Source organism: Pelodiscus sinensis, chromosome 3 (genome assembly GCF_052426305.1).
Source record: "Pelodiscus sinensis isolate ZL-2025 chromosome 3, ASM5242630v1, whole genome shotgun sequence".
NCBI lineage: Eukaryota > Metazoa > Chordata > Testudines > Trionychidae > Pelodiscus > Pelodiscus sinensis.
In genome coordinates, this window is record NC_143054.1 from 177,360,809 (window position 1) to 177,381,437 (window position 20,629).

The 20,629-nt window shown below is 44.5% G+C and overlaps 1 protein-coding gene across 2 annotated transcripts in view; it reads right to left on the reverse strand.

Moving 5' to 3' along the window:
- The window catches only part of PSME4 (proteasome activator subunit 4), a 142,189-nt gene that overhangs the window by 77,740 nt on the left and 43,820 nt on the right, over positions 1 to 20,629 (reverse strand). For both annotated transcript variants that reach the window (XM_006122111.5, XM_075925476.2), the window contains 6 exons: positions 18,018 to 18,110; positions 15,284 to 15,549; positions 14,129 to 14,315; positions 6,926 to 7,015; positions 4,956 to 5,020; positions 4,713 to 4,863 (listed from right to left, as the gene is read on the reverse strand). In XM_006122111.5, coding sequence (XP_006122173.3) covers positions 4,713 to 4,863; positions 4,956 to 5,020; positions 6,926 to 7,015; positions 14,129 to 14,315; positions 15,284 to 15,549; positions 18,018 to 18,110 — 852 coding nt within the window. The remainder of the gene's footprint in view (positions 1 to 4,712; positions 4,864 to 4,955; positions 5,021 to 6,925; positions 7,016 to 14,128; positions 14,316 to 15,283; positions 15,550 to 18,017; positions 18,111 to 20,629) is intronic.

The window sequence follows — 20,629 nt, forward strand, 5'->3', positions numbered from 1 at the left end:
AGCTGCTCTGCTGGGTGTACTGCGGTAGGGAGCATTGGCTCCCTGCACCACACGGGAGGGGTGAGTCAGCCCTGGGGGAGGTGTGTGCGTGCGCGTGCGGGGTTTCCCTGCGCCGGGGGGGGGGGCGTGTTGGCACCCGGGGCAGGCATGCGCGCGCGGGGCTTCCCTGCGCCACGGGTGGGTTGGCCCCGGGGCAGGCACGCGCTGGTTTCCCTCTGGGGGCGGGGGAATCCTGGGAGGAGGCAGATACAGGGGAGACTCTGCCTCCACTGGCACCCCACTCCCCAGCCCCCACTCCTCAGCCACAGAACTCTGTCCCCACTCCTGTCCCCACTCCTCTATTCCCAACTACAGAATTCTGTTCCCACTCCGTGAACTCCGTCCCCACTCCCGTCCCCAGCCACAGAATTCTGTTCCCACTCCCGTCCCCACTTCCCGAACTCTATCCCCACTCTCCTGTCCCCAGCCACAGAATTCTGTTCCCACTCCCCTGTTCCCAGCTACAGAACTCTGTCCCTATTCCTGTCCCCACTGGCATCCTGTCCACAGATGCAGAAACCTGTCCCCACTGGCACTCTGTCCCCTGCTGCAGAATCCTGTCCTCTGCCCTCCCAGCACCCTGTTCCCTCTCCCCTGCCCCCAGCCGCAGAACTCTGTACCCCCAAAATGTATAATTATAAATGCTTCATTTTAGATTTAAATAGCATGAATAAAAAACAGACCATTTATTTCATAACTATAATCATGTGATTTTAATTTTATGCATCACATAATTTAAAAATAAACTGCTTATCAGAGTAAGTAAGGGCTGGGGATAGCAAATGATGGACAGGGGGAGAATAGAGAGGGTGAGGCTTCGAGAAAGGGGCAGGGCTTCAAGAAATGGGTGGGGCGGTAGATCTTCGCCTGTTCGGAGATTTAAAAAGTGATCTTGAGTGTAAAAAGGTTGGAGACCACTGCTCTAGAGAGATCACACGTTCAATTAGTTTCAGTTATAGAAGTTGTGGAGTGGGGGAGAGGAAGAGACAGCAACTTATTGACAGAGAAAATCCTGCATGATTCCTTGATTATATTACCTGATTAGCTTATTACTGGAAGCTGCTGCAGTCTATGTCAAGTTCAGTGTTTGCACTTTATTAGAAGAGAACGATATTACAATATGGCAGTGTCTTTGGGGCAAGGAGCTTCACAATCCGAGAACTTTTGCCCCCAAAGTAACTTTCATTTTATTAAAACAGGAGAAAAAATAAAAATTCACAGCAAATAATTTTTGCTACAACTTAAAAAGATAAAGGGATGGCACCACCACTGAAAAAACTTCAAATTAGGGATATAAGTGACTAGTCACTTTCCCCCTCCCTCCACCACACCTTGCGGCCTCTGTACTCGATTAGCTGATTAATTGAAATGTGACATCCCTACTTCAAAAACAGGTAGCTCTATTTATATTAAGCGCAACAATATTTGAAGGATTTTTTTTAAGGTTAATCCTCTCATTAATAAAGACTAAATTGGTTTCTACAGGCATGTTAATAAGAAGAAGGTGATCAGAGAGGGTGCGCGGCCCCTACTGGATGAAGGAGGTAACCTAGTGACAGATGATATGGGGAAAGCTGAAGTACTCAATGCTTTCTTTGCCTCTGTTTTCATGGTCAAGGTGGGCTCCTGGACTAATGTGCTAAGTGACTCAAGATGGGATGAAGATGGACAGCCCCTGGTGGGTAAAGAACAGGTTAGGAACTATTTAGAAAAGCTAAACGTACGCAAATCCATGGGTCCGGACTTAATGCATCCAAGGGTACTGAGGGAGTTGGCAAATGTCATTGAGGAGCCTTTCGCCATTATCTTTGAAAAGTCGTGGAGATCGGGAGAAATCCTGGATGATTGGAAAAGGGCAAATGAAGTGTCCATCTTCAAAAAAGGGAAGAAGGACGATCCAGGGAACTATAGGCTGGTCAGTCTTACCTCGATTCCTGGAAAAATCATAGAAAGGATCCTAAAGGATTCCATCTTAAGGCACTTGGAAGAGAGGAAAGTGATTAGGAATAGTCAGCATGGATTCACAAAGGGAAAGTCATGCCTGACCAATCTGATTAGCTTCTATGATGAGGTAACTGGCTCTGTGGACGTGGGAAAGTCAGTGGATGTGATATACCTTGACTTTAGCAAGGCTTTTGATACGGTCTCCCACAATATTCTTGCCAGCAAGTTAAGGGAATGTGGATTGGATAAATGGACGGTAAGATGGATAGAGAGCTGGCTAGAAGGCCGGGCCCAGCGGGTAGTGATCAACAGCTCGATGTCAGGATGGCGGTCAGTTTCTAGCGAAGTGCCTCAAGGTTCGGTTCTAGGACCGGTTTTGTTCAATATCTTTATTAATGACCTGGATGAGGGGATGGATTGCACCCTCAGCAAGTTTGCGGATGATACTAAGCTAGAGGAAGAGGTAGATACGGCTGAAGGCAGAGATAGGGTCCAGAGTGACTTAGACAAATTGGAGGATTGGACCACAAGAAATCTGATGAGGTTTAACAAGGACAAGTGCAGAGTCCTGCACTTGGGATGGAAGAATCCCAAGCATTGTTGTAGACTGGGGACCAACCAACTAAGTAGTAGTTCTGCAGAAAAGGACCTCGGGGTTACAGTGGATGAGAAGCTGGATACGAGTCAACAGTGTGCCCTTGTAGCCAAGAAGGCTAATGGCACATTAGGCTGCATTAGGAGGAGCATTGCTAGCAGATCCAGAGATGTCATTATTCCCCTTTATTTGGCTCTGGTGAGGCCACATCTGAGGTATTGTGTCCAGTTCCGGGCCCCCCACTACAAAAAGGATGTGGATGCATTGGAGAGGGTCCAGCAGAGGGCAACCAAAATGATTAGGGGGCTGGAGCATATGACCTATGAGGAGAGACTGAGGGAGTTGGGTCTGTTTAGTCTGCAGAAGCGAAGAGTGAGGGGGGATTTGATAGCAGCCTTCAACTTCCTGAAGGGAGGTTCCAAAGAGGATGGAGAAAGGCTGTTCTCAGTATTGACAGATGGCAGAACAAGGAGCAATGGTCTCAAGTTGTGGTGGGAGAGGTCCAGGCTGGATATTAGGAAAAATTATTTCACTAGGAGGGTAGTGAAGCACTGGAATGGGTTACCTAGGGAAGTAGTGGAGTCTCCATCCCTAGAGGTGTTGACACCTCGGCTTGACAAGGCCCTGGCCGGGTAGATTTAGTTGGGATTGGTCCTGCCTAGAGCAGGGGGCTGGACTTGATGACCTTCTAAGGTCTCTTCCAGCTCTATGGTTCTATGATTCTATGACTCTATGAAAGACAGCATCTAATGACACTAGGGGAAAGAACGCCCCCGCCCTCCCACACACACATAAGCAATATCTAATCCATCTCTAGGACGCTTCCAAAAAGAAACACGGGGGATAAAAAGAAGAGCCTTTCATTAAATAAGCCCCAGAACTCCTCAGAGAAGTATCCCTCTCCCACCTCACAACTGAATGGCCAAAAAACCCATTTTCCTGCCACTGGATTGGGTGAAAGGAGGCAGTTCCTGGCTGTGGTGCTGGACCAATTCTGGAGCAGCTGCTTTCTCCACCTCCACTTTGGCTTTTCAAGGAGGTGTGCACTCTAGAGTTTGAGTTTCCATCCCCATATTAGGGATGTGAACGACTAATTGAGTAATCAGATAGTCAACACAGTAGTATACTAGTCATTTCCCCCCCTTGCTATCTCTATCAGAACAAGGCAGCAAGGGGGGAGGGGGAGAGGAGTGCATGCTTTGAAGTCTAGCAACAGCCCTGGGGCTATTCCTACACTTTAAAGGTGGAGGCGCCCTTATCGACTAATCGAATAGTCGATACAACTTGCATCAACTATTCGATTAGTCAATCGAAATTTAACATCCCTAGCCCATATACATGCTTCTTTACTTTCTCACATCTTACAAAGCTAGACGCACAGAGAGAAGTCTCAGACATTCTGTTAAGTGACATTTAAAAGAAAAGAGATTAGCCCTGACACTCATCTGCAAAACAAGTTAGATAAAATGCACGGCAGCCTGCACATGATTAGTCACTATTCAAATAATGAAATAATTAACCCATTCAACTGGAAAACAGATTAACATTTAGAAAGTTTATATTAAACCAAAAGAAGCTATTCTATATATTTCATAAATGATTGATGAAGCAGCTTAATTTTTGTATGCTAAGTATCTAAACAGACATGGACTGTAATTTAAATATCACAAGGCCAGAGCTTTTACTATAATCTTAAAGGAAGGATTTTGCTTATACCATTGGTGAACAGACGCCACAGTAATAGTGGTTTCAAATCTCTGAGGGTGAGAAGAAAGGATCTGGGACTTTAGTGCTCACCTCTAGCAGAAGAAGGGGGACTCATCTTGCTAAATCAAATTGACCTCTACTGTTTTATCTACTAATAAGGGTATTGAGTATGTGTTAGCTAAGACTTCTACATTGGAACACATCACTGTAGTAACTGCGGTATCTTATAAAGCAGACGTCACAAAGAATGTAGCTCTTTTGCCAGGGTCTCATCAGAAGTCCAAATGTGGGGCTATCATCAAGGGAGGAAAAATCATCAAATGTGTAAGTGCTTTGCTATAACTAGAAAAACAAAACCCTCCTTGCACAAAACTTTAAAAAAACAAAAACAAAAAAAACACCTTTTTCAGGATAAAGTTTCACATACCTTAAATATCTCTTGTGAACACTGAGTAAGGATTGTACTGAAAGTGGAAGAAAGACCTAATTCCACTAAACTCTCTAGATGAGTCATCTTCTCAGTTTCAGTCTCCTCTCTAGTTTGTTCTAGTGTGCTGCTTTCTATGAGTCCGAAACATCTACACAATTGGAACAAATCAAATGTTAGTAAATTAATGAAAAAGAATCTTAGTTTTAAGATTTTCATGGTGAAATTAGTCTGCACACTCACCTGTCCATAAACTGCAGAACAAAATCTTCAAATTCAGCAGTAGCAGAGCACAATTCTCTCTCCACCTACAGTTTTCCAGTGAAAAGAAGAAAGACTCATATTTAACTTTTCCTTATTAAATTACTACCTTTTAAAAATACTTTTTAAGTAAGGCTAGCACTTGGATCAAAAGACTGGAGAATTTAGTATTGTAGTCAGTTTTATCTACAGTCCAAGTATGCAATAGGCAGCCATAGTTCAATCTTGTTTATGCTACCCTGCCAGGATGCCTGGTCCCACAATGTGATGGCTTAACCTCTCGATGAAAGCAGTTCAGTCTTCATGGCCATTAATTCCTTGACCGCACTCATAGTGATGTGAATGACTAGTCGACTATCCAATAAGCAAATGCAAATTCTTATTGGATAGTCAACAGGCTAGTCGACTAGTCACCCCCCCCCCCAACTTGCTGCCTCTATCAGAAAGAGGCAGTGGGGGATGGGGGGGTGGAGAGGGGGAGAGAGGAAAGAGTAGTGGGTGCTTCAAAACAGCAGCATCACATGGAGCCAGAGGTCATTGGGGGAATCCCCAGCTAATCCTGGGATCCACATGGCGCTGCCGCTTTGAAATGCCACATGCAGCCCAGAATCCCCACCGGGCCCTGGACTACACGCAGCATTTAAAAGTGGTAGTGCCACATGGAGCCTGGGGTCAGCAGGGGACTACCCTGCTGACCCAGTCTCCATGCAGTGCTCTGAAATGTCATGTGGAGTCTGATGCCGGGCTCCCTGCAGCATTTCAAAGCAGCAGCTCTGCATGGAGCCTGCGGTCAGCTGGGGTCTCCCCCGATGACCCCAGGCTTCATGTAGTGCTGCCAGTTTGAAATGCCACAGGGAGCACGGGGCCAGCAGGGGACTCCACTTGTCCCATGCTCCCCGCAGCGCTTTTGCCTTTGAAGTGTAGCAACAGTCCTGGAAGCACCCTAACAGCTAAATGAATAGTCGATGCAAATTGCATCAACTATTTGATTAGTCAAATAATCAAAATTTTACATCCCTACCCACTCATTTCTCCAATAAGGACTAGTACTAAGTTTGATGTAGATTTTCTGATGTTAACATCTTTCCACTCGGAGTGCAAACTCTTGCTATATTTTCATGAGTGCTGAGATTTTTGTCATATTTGATCTGGCCGCTGAATAAGAAGTGTCTCTGGCAACTCAGAATTCCTGCCTGAGCTGTAATTGATGGTAGAGTTCTCAACAAAGCCATGAGGATGCTGTGCTGAAACACTAAACTATCGGTTTTAGTTTGCAGCTGCCACCAGCAGAGTTTACTTCTCCATTTATAAAATCTATCTGAACTCCATTTTTACTGCTTGTGTCAAGCATGGGAACAGCAGACAGTGGAGCATGTAGGGAGGAGTAGACAGGCACAGGGAGAGGCGCTGGTACAGTGGGTAGCTCCAGAATCAAAGGTAAGAAGGAAGTGGGGGAACAGAGAAGGGAACTTTTTCCAAGGCATAGGTGCTAGCAGACCTGAAATCAGTGCCTGTGGAAGGGATAGTCTGGCTTCACCTATCCACCAGAAGAGAATGGGAGAAGGTCCTCCAATTTGTGTGGTGTATTTTAGGATGAGTTCACTGAAATGATGTTAAATACAGTTTGGATTTAAAACATCTCCAAACATTGCAATATTGTACTATCTATAACTGAAAAGTGAAAAGGGATCAATGTTCATATAGTTCAGTAAACTTACATTTTAAAATCTTTTCACTGTGTATATATTTATCTTATAATAAGCTTCTACTAATAAGCAGTATGTTGTTTTTAACTATGTAGGGCAACACTCTCAGGACGCCTCCTCTAAGATTCCTCGTAACACGTTTATACAAAAAGCATTTAAATTGAATTCTGTAGATAGGTCACTATAGTACTAGCAGAGTAAGCAGTGCTCTGTAGCTTTTATTTTATGTGTAGGAAGCATTCTTACCTCTGAAAGATCATCCCTTTCTTGCAATACAGATGAACAATCTACTAAAGGCACCAGAGTGGAAAATGTTGCAATAAACTGGAATGTGATCTGTTGGGAGTTGCAAATATGTCTCAATGCACATTACCATATTTAAAAACTTATGAGACTTAATATAATCTATAGAATTAAAAGACTGAGGTATTAATTAGGATAGGAAATCTCAAAAAAATTCTGTAAAAATGAGAAACCAATTAGTTGTTTTTGAAAATTTTATTAGCATCTTTCATTGAAAAAAAAAAAAAAGTTACTCACCTTGTACAGTAACTGGTGTTCTTTGAGACAGGTATCCCTATGGGTGCTTCACTGTAGGTGTCTCAACGCCACTGCATTTATAATCAGAACTTTTTAGCAACAGTACCCTGGCTGCTGACACGCATGCACAGTACCGCTCACGCCGTAGCAAGCATGCCAATGCGCATGTGTCGTCAACAGTCCCCAGTTCTTTCTCTACTGGGGAGAGATGTTAAGACTCCAAAGCAGACGGGAGGAGGGATGATCATGAAGCGCTCACAGGACACTCATCTTGAAGAACAACCGTAACTACTCAACGTGAGTAACCTCTTTTTTCCTTCTTTGAGAAGTGTCCCTGTGGGTGCTCCACTATAGGTGATTACGGAGAATTTGGAAGGAGGGGCCCTGAGAATTTGGAAGGAGGGGCTTTGGATGTGTATTGTGAGTGGTGGATAGAACTGCCACTCCAAATTTAGTGTGTTGATAGGCATACCTATCTACAGTGTAATGTTTTTGGACGGCATGTACTGAAGCCCATGTTGCGGCCCTACAAATGTCAGTGATAGGGACATTCTGCAAGAAGACTGCAGAGGTAGCTTCTGCTCTGGTGGAGTGAGCTCGTATTTGATCTGGGAATGGTACTTTGTTGATCAAGTAACACATCTTGATGCAATTAACTATCCATTTAGAGAGTTACTTAGAAACAGCTTGACCTTTGGGACTATCTGCTATTGATTGCAACAGTTTAGGAGAATGTCTAAATTGCTTTATTCTTTCTAGGTAGAAGGCAATGGCGCGACGAACATATATGGAATGAAGATGTTTGGAACTGGCAGCTGGACGAGGGCTCTGGCAGAAGACCGGTAACTGTAATGGCTTGTTAATGTGGAACTGCAAAACCACCTCGGGAAGAACTTTTGGGTTAGGTCTGAGTACCACTTTGTCCTTGTAAAATACTGGACAATGGGGGTCAGCCATGACTGTAGTGAGCTCGCTAACAGCCACAAGGAACGTGACTTTCATTGAGAGATGCAAATGAGAACAAGTCGCCATTGGTTCAAGAGGTGACCAGTCAAGGTTGTAATGCCGAGGTTCAGATCCCAAGATGGTGAACTTTGCATAAACAGAAGGAACACGTTGTTGAGCCCTTTCAAGAACCTTTCATAGATGGGTGAGCAAAGACTGGGAATATTTGGGAATGCTCGCTTGAAATTGCTGCCAAGTGAACCTGATAAGTTTGAGGTTCTGCTTCTCAAGGAAGCAGGTAGTCTAGCACCCTTGGTACAAGCGTTGAGGAAGGTGATAGTGAATTGCGAGTGGCTCAAAGAACGAAACATTGCCACTTTTCAGCATAGGTTTTCCTGGTGCTCGATGTGCGACTTTTCTGAGTAGGCAGAATTGGATATTATCAGCCTTGAAGTAGTGAGGCTTTGAAATGTAACCTCTGGATATCTGAGGTGAGAATTTGGCCCTCGTCCCACAATAGGAGGTTCGGGACTTGTGGAAGATGAAGTCGGGGAGCCACGGACATCTGTGACAGGTAAGGAAACCAGGTTTGAATGGGCCATGCTGGTGCAACTAATGACTTGGGCCCTGTCCTGCTTACTTTTCCACCCCCACCACTACTCAAAAAAGTAATCCAGAAAAGAATGTGCTAGTGTGCTCACACAACTGAATGACAGTGCGTCGCCTAGAGAGTTCTTGCCCAGGCCCACCCTGGAACAGTACGTTGGTGGCATTTCACATTCTAAAATGTGCGAACATCTCTATGTCCAGAAAACCCCACTTATGGAATATGCAATGCAAGACTTGTGGGTGGATCTCCCACTCATCTTTCTGAAGAAAGTTTCAGCTCAGATGGTCTGTCACCACATTTTGCTTTCCTGGGAGACAGACTGCCCAAATACTCATGTGATGCTCGATGCACCAGTGCCACAGAGCTGTGGCTTCTTTGCTATGATGGTAAGACCTGGCTTCTCCTTGCCTGTTTATATAAAATATGCAAGCCTTGTTGTCTGTAAGTATTCTTACTGATTTGTTGCGAATCAAAGGGAGGAAATATTTGTATGCTCGTCTGACTGCTCAGAGCTCCAGAGTATCGATGTGGAGTGCTGACTCTGGTGGAGGCCATCTTCCCTGAATTCTGTCTTCATCTAGGTGTATACCCCATCCTTCTAGAAAAGCGTCTGTTGTTATTGTAACAGATGGAGGGGAATGGCACCCCCTTGCAAAGGTTGTCGGGCTACAGCCACCAATGTGGGGATTCTTTTACCCTTTTTGGAGAGCTCAAGATCTTGTGCAGATGGTGCTTTGTGGCTGAAAACAGGTGTGGAAGTTATGCTTGGAGGCAACACATGAGCAAATGGACATATAGCAAAACATAAGTTGTAGATGACATGTGGCTGAGCAACTGTAGGTATTGTCTGGCCAACACTTTAGGGCTGTTGATAATGGTTTGAGCTAATAAATCTAGAGACCGGAAATGCTGAAATGCAAGCCTGGCTTGTGCTTCAAGGCAATCCAGTGTCACACCTATGAATTCCAACTCCTGAATAGGAGTCAGGTGGGACTTCTTTGAGTTTATTTGTAGGCCCAGAGGGTTGAACAAGTTGATAGTTCTTGCTGTGGATTCTGTTGCCAGTTGGGATGTGGGTGCTACTATGAGGCAGGTATGGGAAGATCATCACTCCTTATCTTAAGTGTGCTATCGCTACCCCAAGAACCTTTGAAAATACCCTTGGGGTTGAGGTAAGTCCAAAGGGAAGGACACAATATTTGTAGTGATTGTTTTTAGGGTGCATCTGAGAAATTTCCCATGCGACAGGCGAATTGTAATATGAAAGTAGGCACCTTGTAGGTTGAGGGATAATACCCAGTTTCCTTTTTTCAAATACGGGATTGTCTTTGCCAGCATTACCATGGTGAGTGTTGTTTTTTTTAGGTATTGGTTCACTCTGTACAGATCCAAAACAGGTCTCCCACTTCCTGATTTTTTCTGAGTAAGTATGGGGAATAAAACCCCTTTCCCCAGTGACGAGGTGGCATAGTTCTATTGTCCTCATTGTGAGAAGCTTGTTTACCTTCTGTTGTAGGAGAGTTTTATGAGAGGGGTCCCTGAAGAGGGACGGGGAAGGGAGTTGTGTTGGCTGGAAGGAGAGAAAAGAGACAGTATAACCGTTGGGGATTATCTCCAATACCCATCTGTTGGAAGTTATACACAACCAGGCTTCCAGGCTTGATGGAAAGGGTGCACGCTATGATGCTGACTCAGTATAGGAGCGGATGTCAAATCCTAGACCAGTTCCTCAAAATGACTATCTAGTGGTTATTGGCAGGGGTGCAGTCCAGTGGTCCTGAGGCTAAACTCTTCTTCTGCTGTCTCTGATACCGTCTGAAGCTGTAGGCTCTCTGTTGGGAGGTGGAAAAGGATGATCTAGCTGGAGGAGTATACAAGCGGATCTGCTTTTTCTTAGGCTGAGGGATATACATGTGTACGGTCTGCAGCATAGCCCTAGAAGCTTTGAGTGTGTAAAGGGATGCATCTGTCCTCCTAGAGAATAATTTTTGACCTTCAAAAGGGAAGATCCTCAACTGTATTTTGCACCTCCCTAGAGCCTGCTTATCCCCCAAAGCCTGTGCCATCAGTGCCAAGGAAGACTTCTGTTGAGGGGATACCTTTTTTGTAGGTCTTTCTGTGGTGGGAGAGAATATATACTTCCTCTCTGACATCTTGGCAGGAGGCTCCTGCGGTACCATTGTCCCTTGATCCGAAACTGCTGTGGGAGACGTTTGTGGAGAACAGGCTTCTGATACCAGTTCCGATGCTGGTCTCACTGTCTTCTCGATTACTAGATGCTTGAGCTGCATATCCCGGGCCTTTAGGGATAGCTTTTCACAATGACGACATTTCTGTGGGAAATGATCCTGCCCCACACAATGCATGAATTATGCATGCCCATCCAATATAGGGATGGACAGCCTGTAAGTAAGGCATCTCTTTAAACCCAGAGAGCATTGCATAACAACAAAACTAACTAGGAAAAAGGGGATAAGAAAAAAAATTTCAGAAAATAGGAAGGAAAGGAACCTGAACTAATTAAAGAAAACGCTAACTAGAAAGAACCTCACAAATAACAATCTTATCTCGTATAAACAACTGGAGGGCTGATGGATTCCACCAAGCCTGAGGAAGTTGAGAAGAAACTGGGGACACTTGACAATGTGCGCACCTCAGCACACTCGCTACAGTGCAAGCAGCATTGCACATGCCACTTGGCATCCAGGGTATTGCTGCTAAAAAGTTCCAATTATAAGCACAGGGGCACAGAAACACCTACAGTGGAATGTCCACAGGAACACACCTTGACAAATAGAAAACTTCTGTACTAGGTACTACCTAAATCAAGTATAAAAAATAATTCCATTTTTAGTAAGTTTCTTTTTTTTATATAATTCAATTATAGAATTTTAAGGAAGACAGACTTCCAACCTAAAATATAAAATATGCATAGGTATGCAACATTGAAAGAAGCATGAAAATTTGAAATGACATCAGTAGATATTTAAGGAATGTATTCTTCTCACCTAATCAGCATGAGTCTCTAAGACTCTGGTGTCCAACATGCTAGCCACTAGCCACATGTGGCTATTTGCTGAGTGTGGCTAGTTCACTAAAGCAGTAGCCACAAGAGTGTTTCATAACTGGTTGGACACCATGATCGTAAGATACAAGGGTGAAGAGCTGTGAAGATCTTCAAAAGGATCTCACAAAAGTAGGTGACTGGGCAACAAAATGGCAAACAAATTTTAATATTGATAAATGCAAAGTAATGCACAATGGAAAAAATAATCCCAACTACATGTACAAAGTGGTGGAGACTAATTTAGTTACAACCACTCGAGAGAGATCTTGGCGTCATCGTGGATAGTTCTCTGAAAACATCCACTTAATGAGCAGCAACAGTCAAAAAATCAAACAATGTTAGAAATCATCAAAAAAAGAGAGATCGAGAATATTTTATTGTCACTATATAAATCCATAGTACAGGCAGTCCCCGAGTTACGCGGATCCGACTTATGTCCGACTTATCCGACTTATCCGACACCTGGACCCGCCGCCCGCCTCCTCCGGGGCGAGAAAAGCTGCTCCCCGTCTCCCTCGTCTGCTGCAGGAGCCAGCAGACCAGGGAGACGGGGAGCAAAGCGGCGCAGGACCCGGGGCCGGACCCGCGGCGCTTCCACATCAGCTGGAAGCGCCGCGGGTCCGGCCCCGGGTCCTGCGCTGCTTTGCTCAGTGTCTCCCTGGTCTGCAGATCTGATCTGGAAGCGCCTGCAGATCTGATCTGGAAGCGGCCGCGGGTCCGGCCCCGGGTCCTGCGCCGCTTTGCTCAGCGTCTCCCTGGTCTGCAGACCAGGGAGACGCTGAGCAAAGCCGCGCAGGACCCGGCTGGACCCGCGGTGCTTCCAGCTGATCTGGAAGCGGCGCGGGTCTGGCCCGGGTCCTCTGCCGCTTTGCTCCACGTCTCTCTGGTCTGCTGGGGGGGACGCAGCTAGTGCCCCCCTCAGCAGGCCAGGGAGATGTGGAGCAAAGCCCAGGGCCTGTGGTAGAGCAGGTGGGGCGCTGCCGGTTGGTCCCGCAGCACCGCTCCTTGGCGCTACTGGACCAACCCGGCAGCACCCCAGCTACTCTGCCCCAGGAGTCCTGATTCAGCCGCTGCTGATCAGTTTCAGCAGTGGCTGCCGCCTGGGGCAGAGCAGCTGGGGTGCTGCTGGGTTGGTCCAGTAGCGCCGAGGAGCGGCCGCGCTACTGGACCAACCCAGCAGCACCCGAGCTGCTCTGCCCCAGGCGTCCCCAAGTTAGCCGCTGCTGAAACTGACCAGCGGCTGACTACAGGAAGCCCGAGGCAGAGTTGCTCTGCCCCGGGCTTCCTGGAATCAGCTGCTGATCAGTTTCAGCAGCAGCTGACTTGGAAACCCTGGGGTTCTTAAGTTGAATCTGTATGTAAGTCAGAACTGGTGTCCAGATTCAGCGGCTGAATCTGGATGCCAGTTCCGACTTACATACAGATTCAACTTAAGAACAAACCTACAGTCCCTATCTTGTACGTAACCCGGGGACTGCCTGTATACCCACATCTTGAATACAGCATACAGAAGTGCTAGACTTAAGCTAGCATGGGTATGTTTATCTTCAATACCATTACACCTAACTTTCAACTGGAGACACACCTCTAGAAGCAAATCTCTGCCTCACTGATGTTGAACAGATGTGCAATACCCAAACCTTCCATTCAGTTGACTGACCTGAAGGCTATGCAAGGTGAGTCCACTGTATCTGCACTGCAGAGTACTGCTGCACAGCAACATAGAAAGGTGGTCTATGATAAGCCACAGAACATGGTCCAGGAGTCCATAAACTACATGGACTGCCTGACTAAAATCCATCCAGATGCCGCACTAATAAACAAATGTCCTGTACCATAGCTTTGATTGGGGTTGTGGTGGTTTTTTGTGTGTTTGTTTTTTGGCATATATGAGAGCTGGAGACAAAATTCCCTATAGGTAATTTCCCTAAAAACCTGTAATGTCAACCACACTTCTCATTACAATTCCATTTATAGATAGTTTACAATGAATCAATATATGATTATAGGTGATTTAATAAATGCCTAATACATTATATGTTTATGGAGGTCAATAAGTTGCTTATAAACATCTATGTACACACACTATTTGTATCGTAATACATTTATAACATCTATTAATTATTATTAATGTTTTATAAATGAAACCGTAACATGAAGAATGACCGAAAATCTTTTGGAAACATAAGCTCCACTAACTCTGATCAATACTAAGGAGCCTTCAAAGCAACCTTAGATGGGCAGACTGTCTTTTACACGTTAGGAAAAATCAGATTCCTATACTTACCATGCATTTACTAAAGTCATTTGGATCCACACCAGGCAATGCTCTCATCAACAGGGGTAGCATATGTGTTGGACCTTCAGGAAACCACCTGCCCCCAGACACCAGACTACGAGCTACTCCGATTACACAGCTTAAAGTAGCTATGAGCTGATGAGGTTCCGTTAATGTTTCTAGTGCAGGGTATGTTCTACAAAGGTTGAAAACAAAACCAAATTAAATTCAGCTAAAATTTTAAACTTCTAAAAGAAAAAACATAATTAATTAAATTAGATGAGCAATACTACGTATTTAAAATGTTGTTTTAAAATGTTGTTTTAGAAAATATCCAATAGTGCCAACATTTTGTTTTATTTCATTGCACAGTGAATTTAATAATGCCTTTCTTCTGAAAGGCATTTCTTATCTGAGCAGTACTTATCTGAGCAGTACTGTCCATCACCACTGTCCCACAGAATTATTATTGGATCGATTATGAGTGACTCCAGTACACTGTGGGGAACTACAGCCATGGCTATAAAATTAGAAACAAAATAAAAACTAAAGATTGTCCACTATAAGTGCTACAGGTCAGCCAAAAAAGCCCATATTATTAAAATACTATCAGGATAAATGGTTCAGGTTTCAATTACATTTTAGGGCCCAAAAGCGTTTTAGATGAGTGCTATCTTTGTAATTATCTTGTAAAACCAAAGGCAACAAAGCAAATATCTTACTTACTTGTAACAATACCATGTATCATTTGTCAAAGAAAACGGGGGAAAAAAAATCAGCAGAAGTATATGCTACTCAAATAACATTACATGTACATATTTAAACTTTGGCCCAGATATAACCACACAGCTCAGATGTGAGGGATGCAAAACCGGCTTACAGTTGACCCTGAAATTGTCTGGTGAATTAGAGCAGCCTGTTAGGAAATTCTAATTTATGCTAGCTAGCTATAGCCTCAGGAGTCAAGGAGCAGCCAAGCTCAAAAACTGGGGGGGGGGGGGGGGGGGGGGGTGGGGGTGTGGTGTGTGGGTGTGTGTGTGTGTGTGTGTGTGAGAGTGAGAGTGAGAGTGAGAGAAACATTTCTGTGGTTCACAATGGCTGCAGGGGGGAGGGAAGCAAGCTCTATTTGCAGTAATTTCTCTTCATTCTTTTATTATAACTTACTTTTCAAGTACAGGTGGAATTACTAACTCAGGGCGCATTAGTGCAAGATTTTGTAGGGCTTGAGCGGCTTCTAGGCTTCCAGTTTTGCTAAACATAGCCAGAAGGACAGGTTGAATAATGCATTCTACAAAGTCTGTCACATCTTGATCAGTAAGTTTATGGCTATCAGGCACAGGAGTTAGCCAAGTCTTCTTTTTGTAGCGTTCACGATGCAGCCTTCTAACAACACTACTTGGTAACCTTTGAAGCAGTTTCATCAGCTTGTTCTGTTGGGTATATAACCAGAGGTTATAATCAATCTGAAGTAATTAACATCAAGAATGGACAGTGGCAAAATTTGATCCAGCCCTCCTATTCTAGAAACTCAAAAATAAACTGTATTAACATCAGGACAGTTGCTCAGTTACAAAATGGATAAGAAATGTAGTAAATCTGTGTGTCCCAAATTCGCAATGTAAATTCAGTTCTTGAAACATTACAGACTACACTATACATTTCATTCCTAGTCATTTCTATCAACATTTAAAACACATGCTTATGTACCGTGTACTAGGGATGTGAAAGTATAAGCATGTAAACAGTTAACCAATGAGCCGGGGCCTATCAGTTAACATTCACCGTTACATGAAGGCTTCTGGCACGCACAGGCTCCGGGGCGGTCACCCAGTGATCCACATGTAACTGCTGAAATTATCAGCAATTACATGGTTACTTAATTACATGGATTTTATCACCCCTACTCTGTACAATGACTAAACAGCTCTAGAAAAAAAAAATCAGATAAATTAAGACCCCTAACTAGATCTTCATTCCTCTGAATTTAGACCATAACATGTTAATACAGAGCATCCTCTGCACACTCACATTTATGGGGATAGTTAGGAATATGATCCAAGAGCTGCTCAGAGATGAGGCTAGCCCCTGACATGAATTATAGCAGCCTTGCCATTAACTCGTGCCAGGGATCGGGGGTGATGTCTTGCACTGCCTGGTAGAGGAGCCACTACAATATATCTAAGCAATCCAAGGATCCCCTGAGGTCAAGAAATTCAGCTTTAAGGTTGTTAGGGTATCTACCCCACTTCGGGACTATTTTGCAAAGCAGGTTGGGAAATGTCCTTGGATCCACCACCCATACATTTCAAGAAATATCTATTCCCAGTGACAATTAATGTAAAAAACACCTAGAAATACTGAGTGAGTTAACCTGGTTCTGAGCCATTCCTGATTTATGACAGTACTACCAGAATTCAGTGTAGTGAATTATTCACCAGTAACATCTGCATCATTTGAAAAATAAACTATCTTAAGATCCTTTCTGCCATAACTTACACATAAGCAACTACCTTTCAAGAACAGCGCTGGAGAGCAGAATTGGACCCAAGAATTTCTCTCACATTTTTGTAAGATATTTCTTATTAAAAATAATTGTGGATTTAAAAATGCTCATTTTATCTCCCAAAGTGCTGTGCAGTGAAAAGAGAAAAAAAACAATTCTGTACTGTAATGACAATTTTAACTGTGAAAACTAAGCTATGGGCAAAATCAGGGGTGGCAAATAATTTTGGAGAGGGGACCACTCCAAGAATTTTGTAAGCAGTTAAGGACTGCAGTCGTCCATGATATTAAAGGAGGAGGTGCGGGGTGGGGTCTAGGATGAAGGGCAGATCAGAAGGGAGCTCGGGATAGGGGATTAGGGTGCAGGAGGGAGTATGGGAATAGAAGCAGGAGAGGATTCTGACTTGGAGAAAGGATGTAGAGGTGCAGGGTCTGGGAGGGGGTTGTGGCCTGGGGCAAAGGATTAGGATGTGGGATCTGGGAGGGGGTTTGAGTGCAGGAGAGAATTCTGACCTGGAGGAGGGGTGCAAGAGGGAGTGCAGAATCTGGCAGGGGGTTGTGACCTGGGACAGAGGACTGGGGTGCAGGGTCTGGGAAGAGATATGGGCCCAGGAGAAAGGGTGCAGGTTTTGGGATACGTGGGGTAGAGGTGCAGGAGAAGGTGCAGAAGATTAGGAATCCGAGGGGGTTGGGTGCCAGAAGCAGGTTCTGGCTGAGAGGTGCTTACAAAGGCAGCTCCCAGCCAAAAGTCCAGCAAGTCACTCAGGCAGCCCAGTAGATCCCTGCCTGCCACCAAAAGTGGCCTTCTGTGGGGGGGCATATGCTGCTCTGAGCACAGAGATATAGGGGAGGGTGGGAAATGTCCTAAATTCAATACCAAATATTAGAACAAAAATAGCATAAAATGTTAAGTAATGGATTTTAAGCGTCCTTTTAACAAAAGCTCAGGTCATGCTGATTAATCAAATTTAGATTCCACTATACTTACGAGTCTAAGACATTATATCATATTCTCTTAACTAAGAATGTGTGCTTCAGATACTAGAATCATACTATATATTATTCAAGCACCTAGCAAAACCTTATTTTGAAAAAAGTGACAGACACAGTAGAGACTAGTTTAATTTCACCCATTCATTTTCACAACTTGTATAGTACAGAGCTAAAAAAATAATCCATATTTTTCTTACTAGATAATAGTAGTTTTCTGATTAATCTCACATACCACACTATTTTTCTTGGAAATGTAAATATACACATAGTGCATAGTAATCTACTATAGGATAAAATTGTTAGTATAAAACGGTATACATTCCCTTTATTAAAAAGGGAAAAGCACAGCAGAAAAAAAAATCATGATAAAATTGTAATCCCACTCCAAAAATAACAAACTTACCAGCCAGCGACCATTATTTGAAGGATGATAAAAAGATGTGATACTATTGAATAATCCAGACAAGTGCTTCTGTACTAGTTTACTTGGTCCACCCTGTCCAAAAGTCAAATACATATATATTTAATGTACCTCATACAAAGAGCATGAAAAAGGACACTGTCAAGATCAAATTTTAACTTACCCCAAATAGATTATTCAGCATCATGACAAGTTACAAATCAATATAATACCCTTCCATAACAAAGTCAACTTCCTTTAACTAAAAATTACTCCATCAACAAAGGATTCAAGTCTCTGAGCTTCTTCTTGGTCACAAAAACATTTTATTATTTCTCTATGCTTTTCTTCTGTTCTTGTGAGCAGGAAGTTTTAAAAGTTTGAAAGAATTCCCCTTCTGCCTATTTTTAGAACTATAAATCTCAATGTCTACTCTAATTAAATAATTATTGTTTGACATCCCCTCAGAATTTCTCACAATTTGAAAAATTAAATAGAGACAAAAACAACTGAAATGTTTAAAAACAGACATGACTATTACTGATCAAAATGCAAAAAAAAAATAAAAAAAAAAAAAAAAATAAAAATTGCCACTCCTAAGTATACATTATTGTAAGTCTGGTTTCTTTTAGCTTCAGAGGGATAGCTGAGTTAGTCTGTAACAGGAAAAACTTAAATAACGAAGTCTGGTAACACTTTAAAGACTAACAAAATATGTACATAGTATCATGAGCTTTCATGGGCACATGGTCATCTGAAGAAATGGGCTATGCCCACAAAAGCTCATGATACCATCTACATATTTTGTTAGTCTTTAAAAGGATACCAGACTATTTGTTGTTTTTTAAGTTTTTTCTGGTTTCTTTTAGAAATTCACATTCCAATCACTATATACACTGCAAAAGTTAACAGAATGGATCATACGTGCACTAGTATGGAGGCTGTGAGACACACCTCTGGGGAAGAGGCCTGGGATACAGAGAGGATGAGGGCTCTGGCTGGGGATGTAGGCTCTGGGATGGAACCAAGGATGAGGGGCTCAGGGCTGGAAAAGAGAGGTGAAGGCTCTAGCCAGGGGTGTGGACTCAGGCATGGAGCTGGGTGTGAGGGATTGGGAGTGCAGGCTGCAAGGCTATGGTGAGGATTGAGGACCATTCCCAACTCTCTCCCTGCAGCAGCACCTGGGTTGGTGGGGGAAAGGCACCTCTCCATACCACAAGAGATCCACACCAGGAGAGGGGTGCCTCTCCCCACCACAGCATCTCTGAGGCAGGTTGGGGTTGGGGCCAGGACAACTCTTTCTTGGCTGTGGCAGGTTTAAGCCAAGACTGGGGAAGGGGCACCTCTCTCCCCACCCCCAGCTGCAGCCCTCTCCCCCTGACACAAAAGATCTAGGACTTAGGGAGAGATGCTTCTCCACAATGGAACCTGAGTGCCTGTGCAACACTTCATTGACTGATGTGGCCACACATAGGGGCAATGTAGCTCACAGGGCAGGGACCCAATTAAAAAGTCCAGAGGGGCTGGGTGAAGAGAGGGTACCCTCTAGCAGGACTCACTCAAAGAATACCTGAGACATGGGTAATAAGGCTGCCCCAACCTCCTGGAGTATACATGGGTGTCGGGTGGATGGATAGCCCTATGCAGTCACAGAGCGCTGTGGGTGCCACCTAAGTCCCTCCCCACTGTCATAGTCCAGGTGGTGTCCAACCCTGATAGTTTCTACCAGGATCAGCCTCCATCACACCAAGGACTCAGCTACCTGCACATGAAGATGGGGGATGTGCGTAACAGACAACCAGTGGGGCCCTACCCAGAAGAACTCCAGAGCTAATCTCTGGATCCTGGCCAGGATACCTGGGGATGGATTAAAGGTGTTGAGCCAGTGCCAGAGCATGGACAGGACCAGCTGGTTGAGCACCAGTGCCCTCCCCCACAGAGAGAGATGCCACAGAAGTCCTGTCCATCTCTACAGCTGCTCACTCATATGAGCCTCCAAATCTTGCCAGTTCACTGGCTGAGAAGGATGTTGAAAGAAAGGGAAACACCAAAAACAGAGCAATGGATCGTCTCTCCAAGAGAGCAGCTTTAAGACCAGGTGCAAGGGAGCTCATCTGCCACCTGTCTTCATGAGACTAGAACTCCTGACCCAGCTGACCTGGGCCAAGGAGGTCGCCAAATAGATCGCTTGGCAGCCCTCCACCTGTGCCAAGTCATGTATGTCCTGGACCACAAGAAGCATGTCACTGACATACACTGACAGGACCAGCTGCAACACCAGCTCATGAAGCAATAATCCTGTCATTCTCCTTGTAGCTAGGCGCAATGGTCTCTGACCAGAGAGCAAAGGACCATTGCCCTCTCCCAGTTAGCAGAGCCACACACCCCGCACTGGAAGTACCAGGGCAGAACTGGAAGTATAACGGGAGGGCTAACAACTAAGCTGGGCAAGAGCCACAGAAGGAGACAGACCACTCCAGTCTGCTGCAAACTGCCACAGCTGAGCCTGTGCTGTGCAGAGCACTTCCTCCATAGGAGACCATCCCTAAAAAGGAGTTGCAGGACTTCAGCTTGGTTTGGCTGCTGAAACAGGTACCAGCATGTTAGAACTGGAT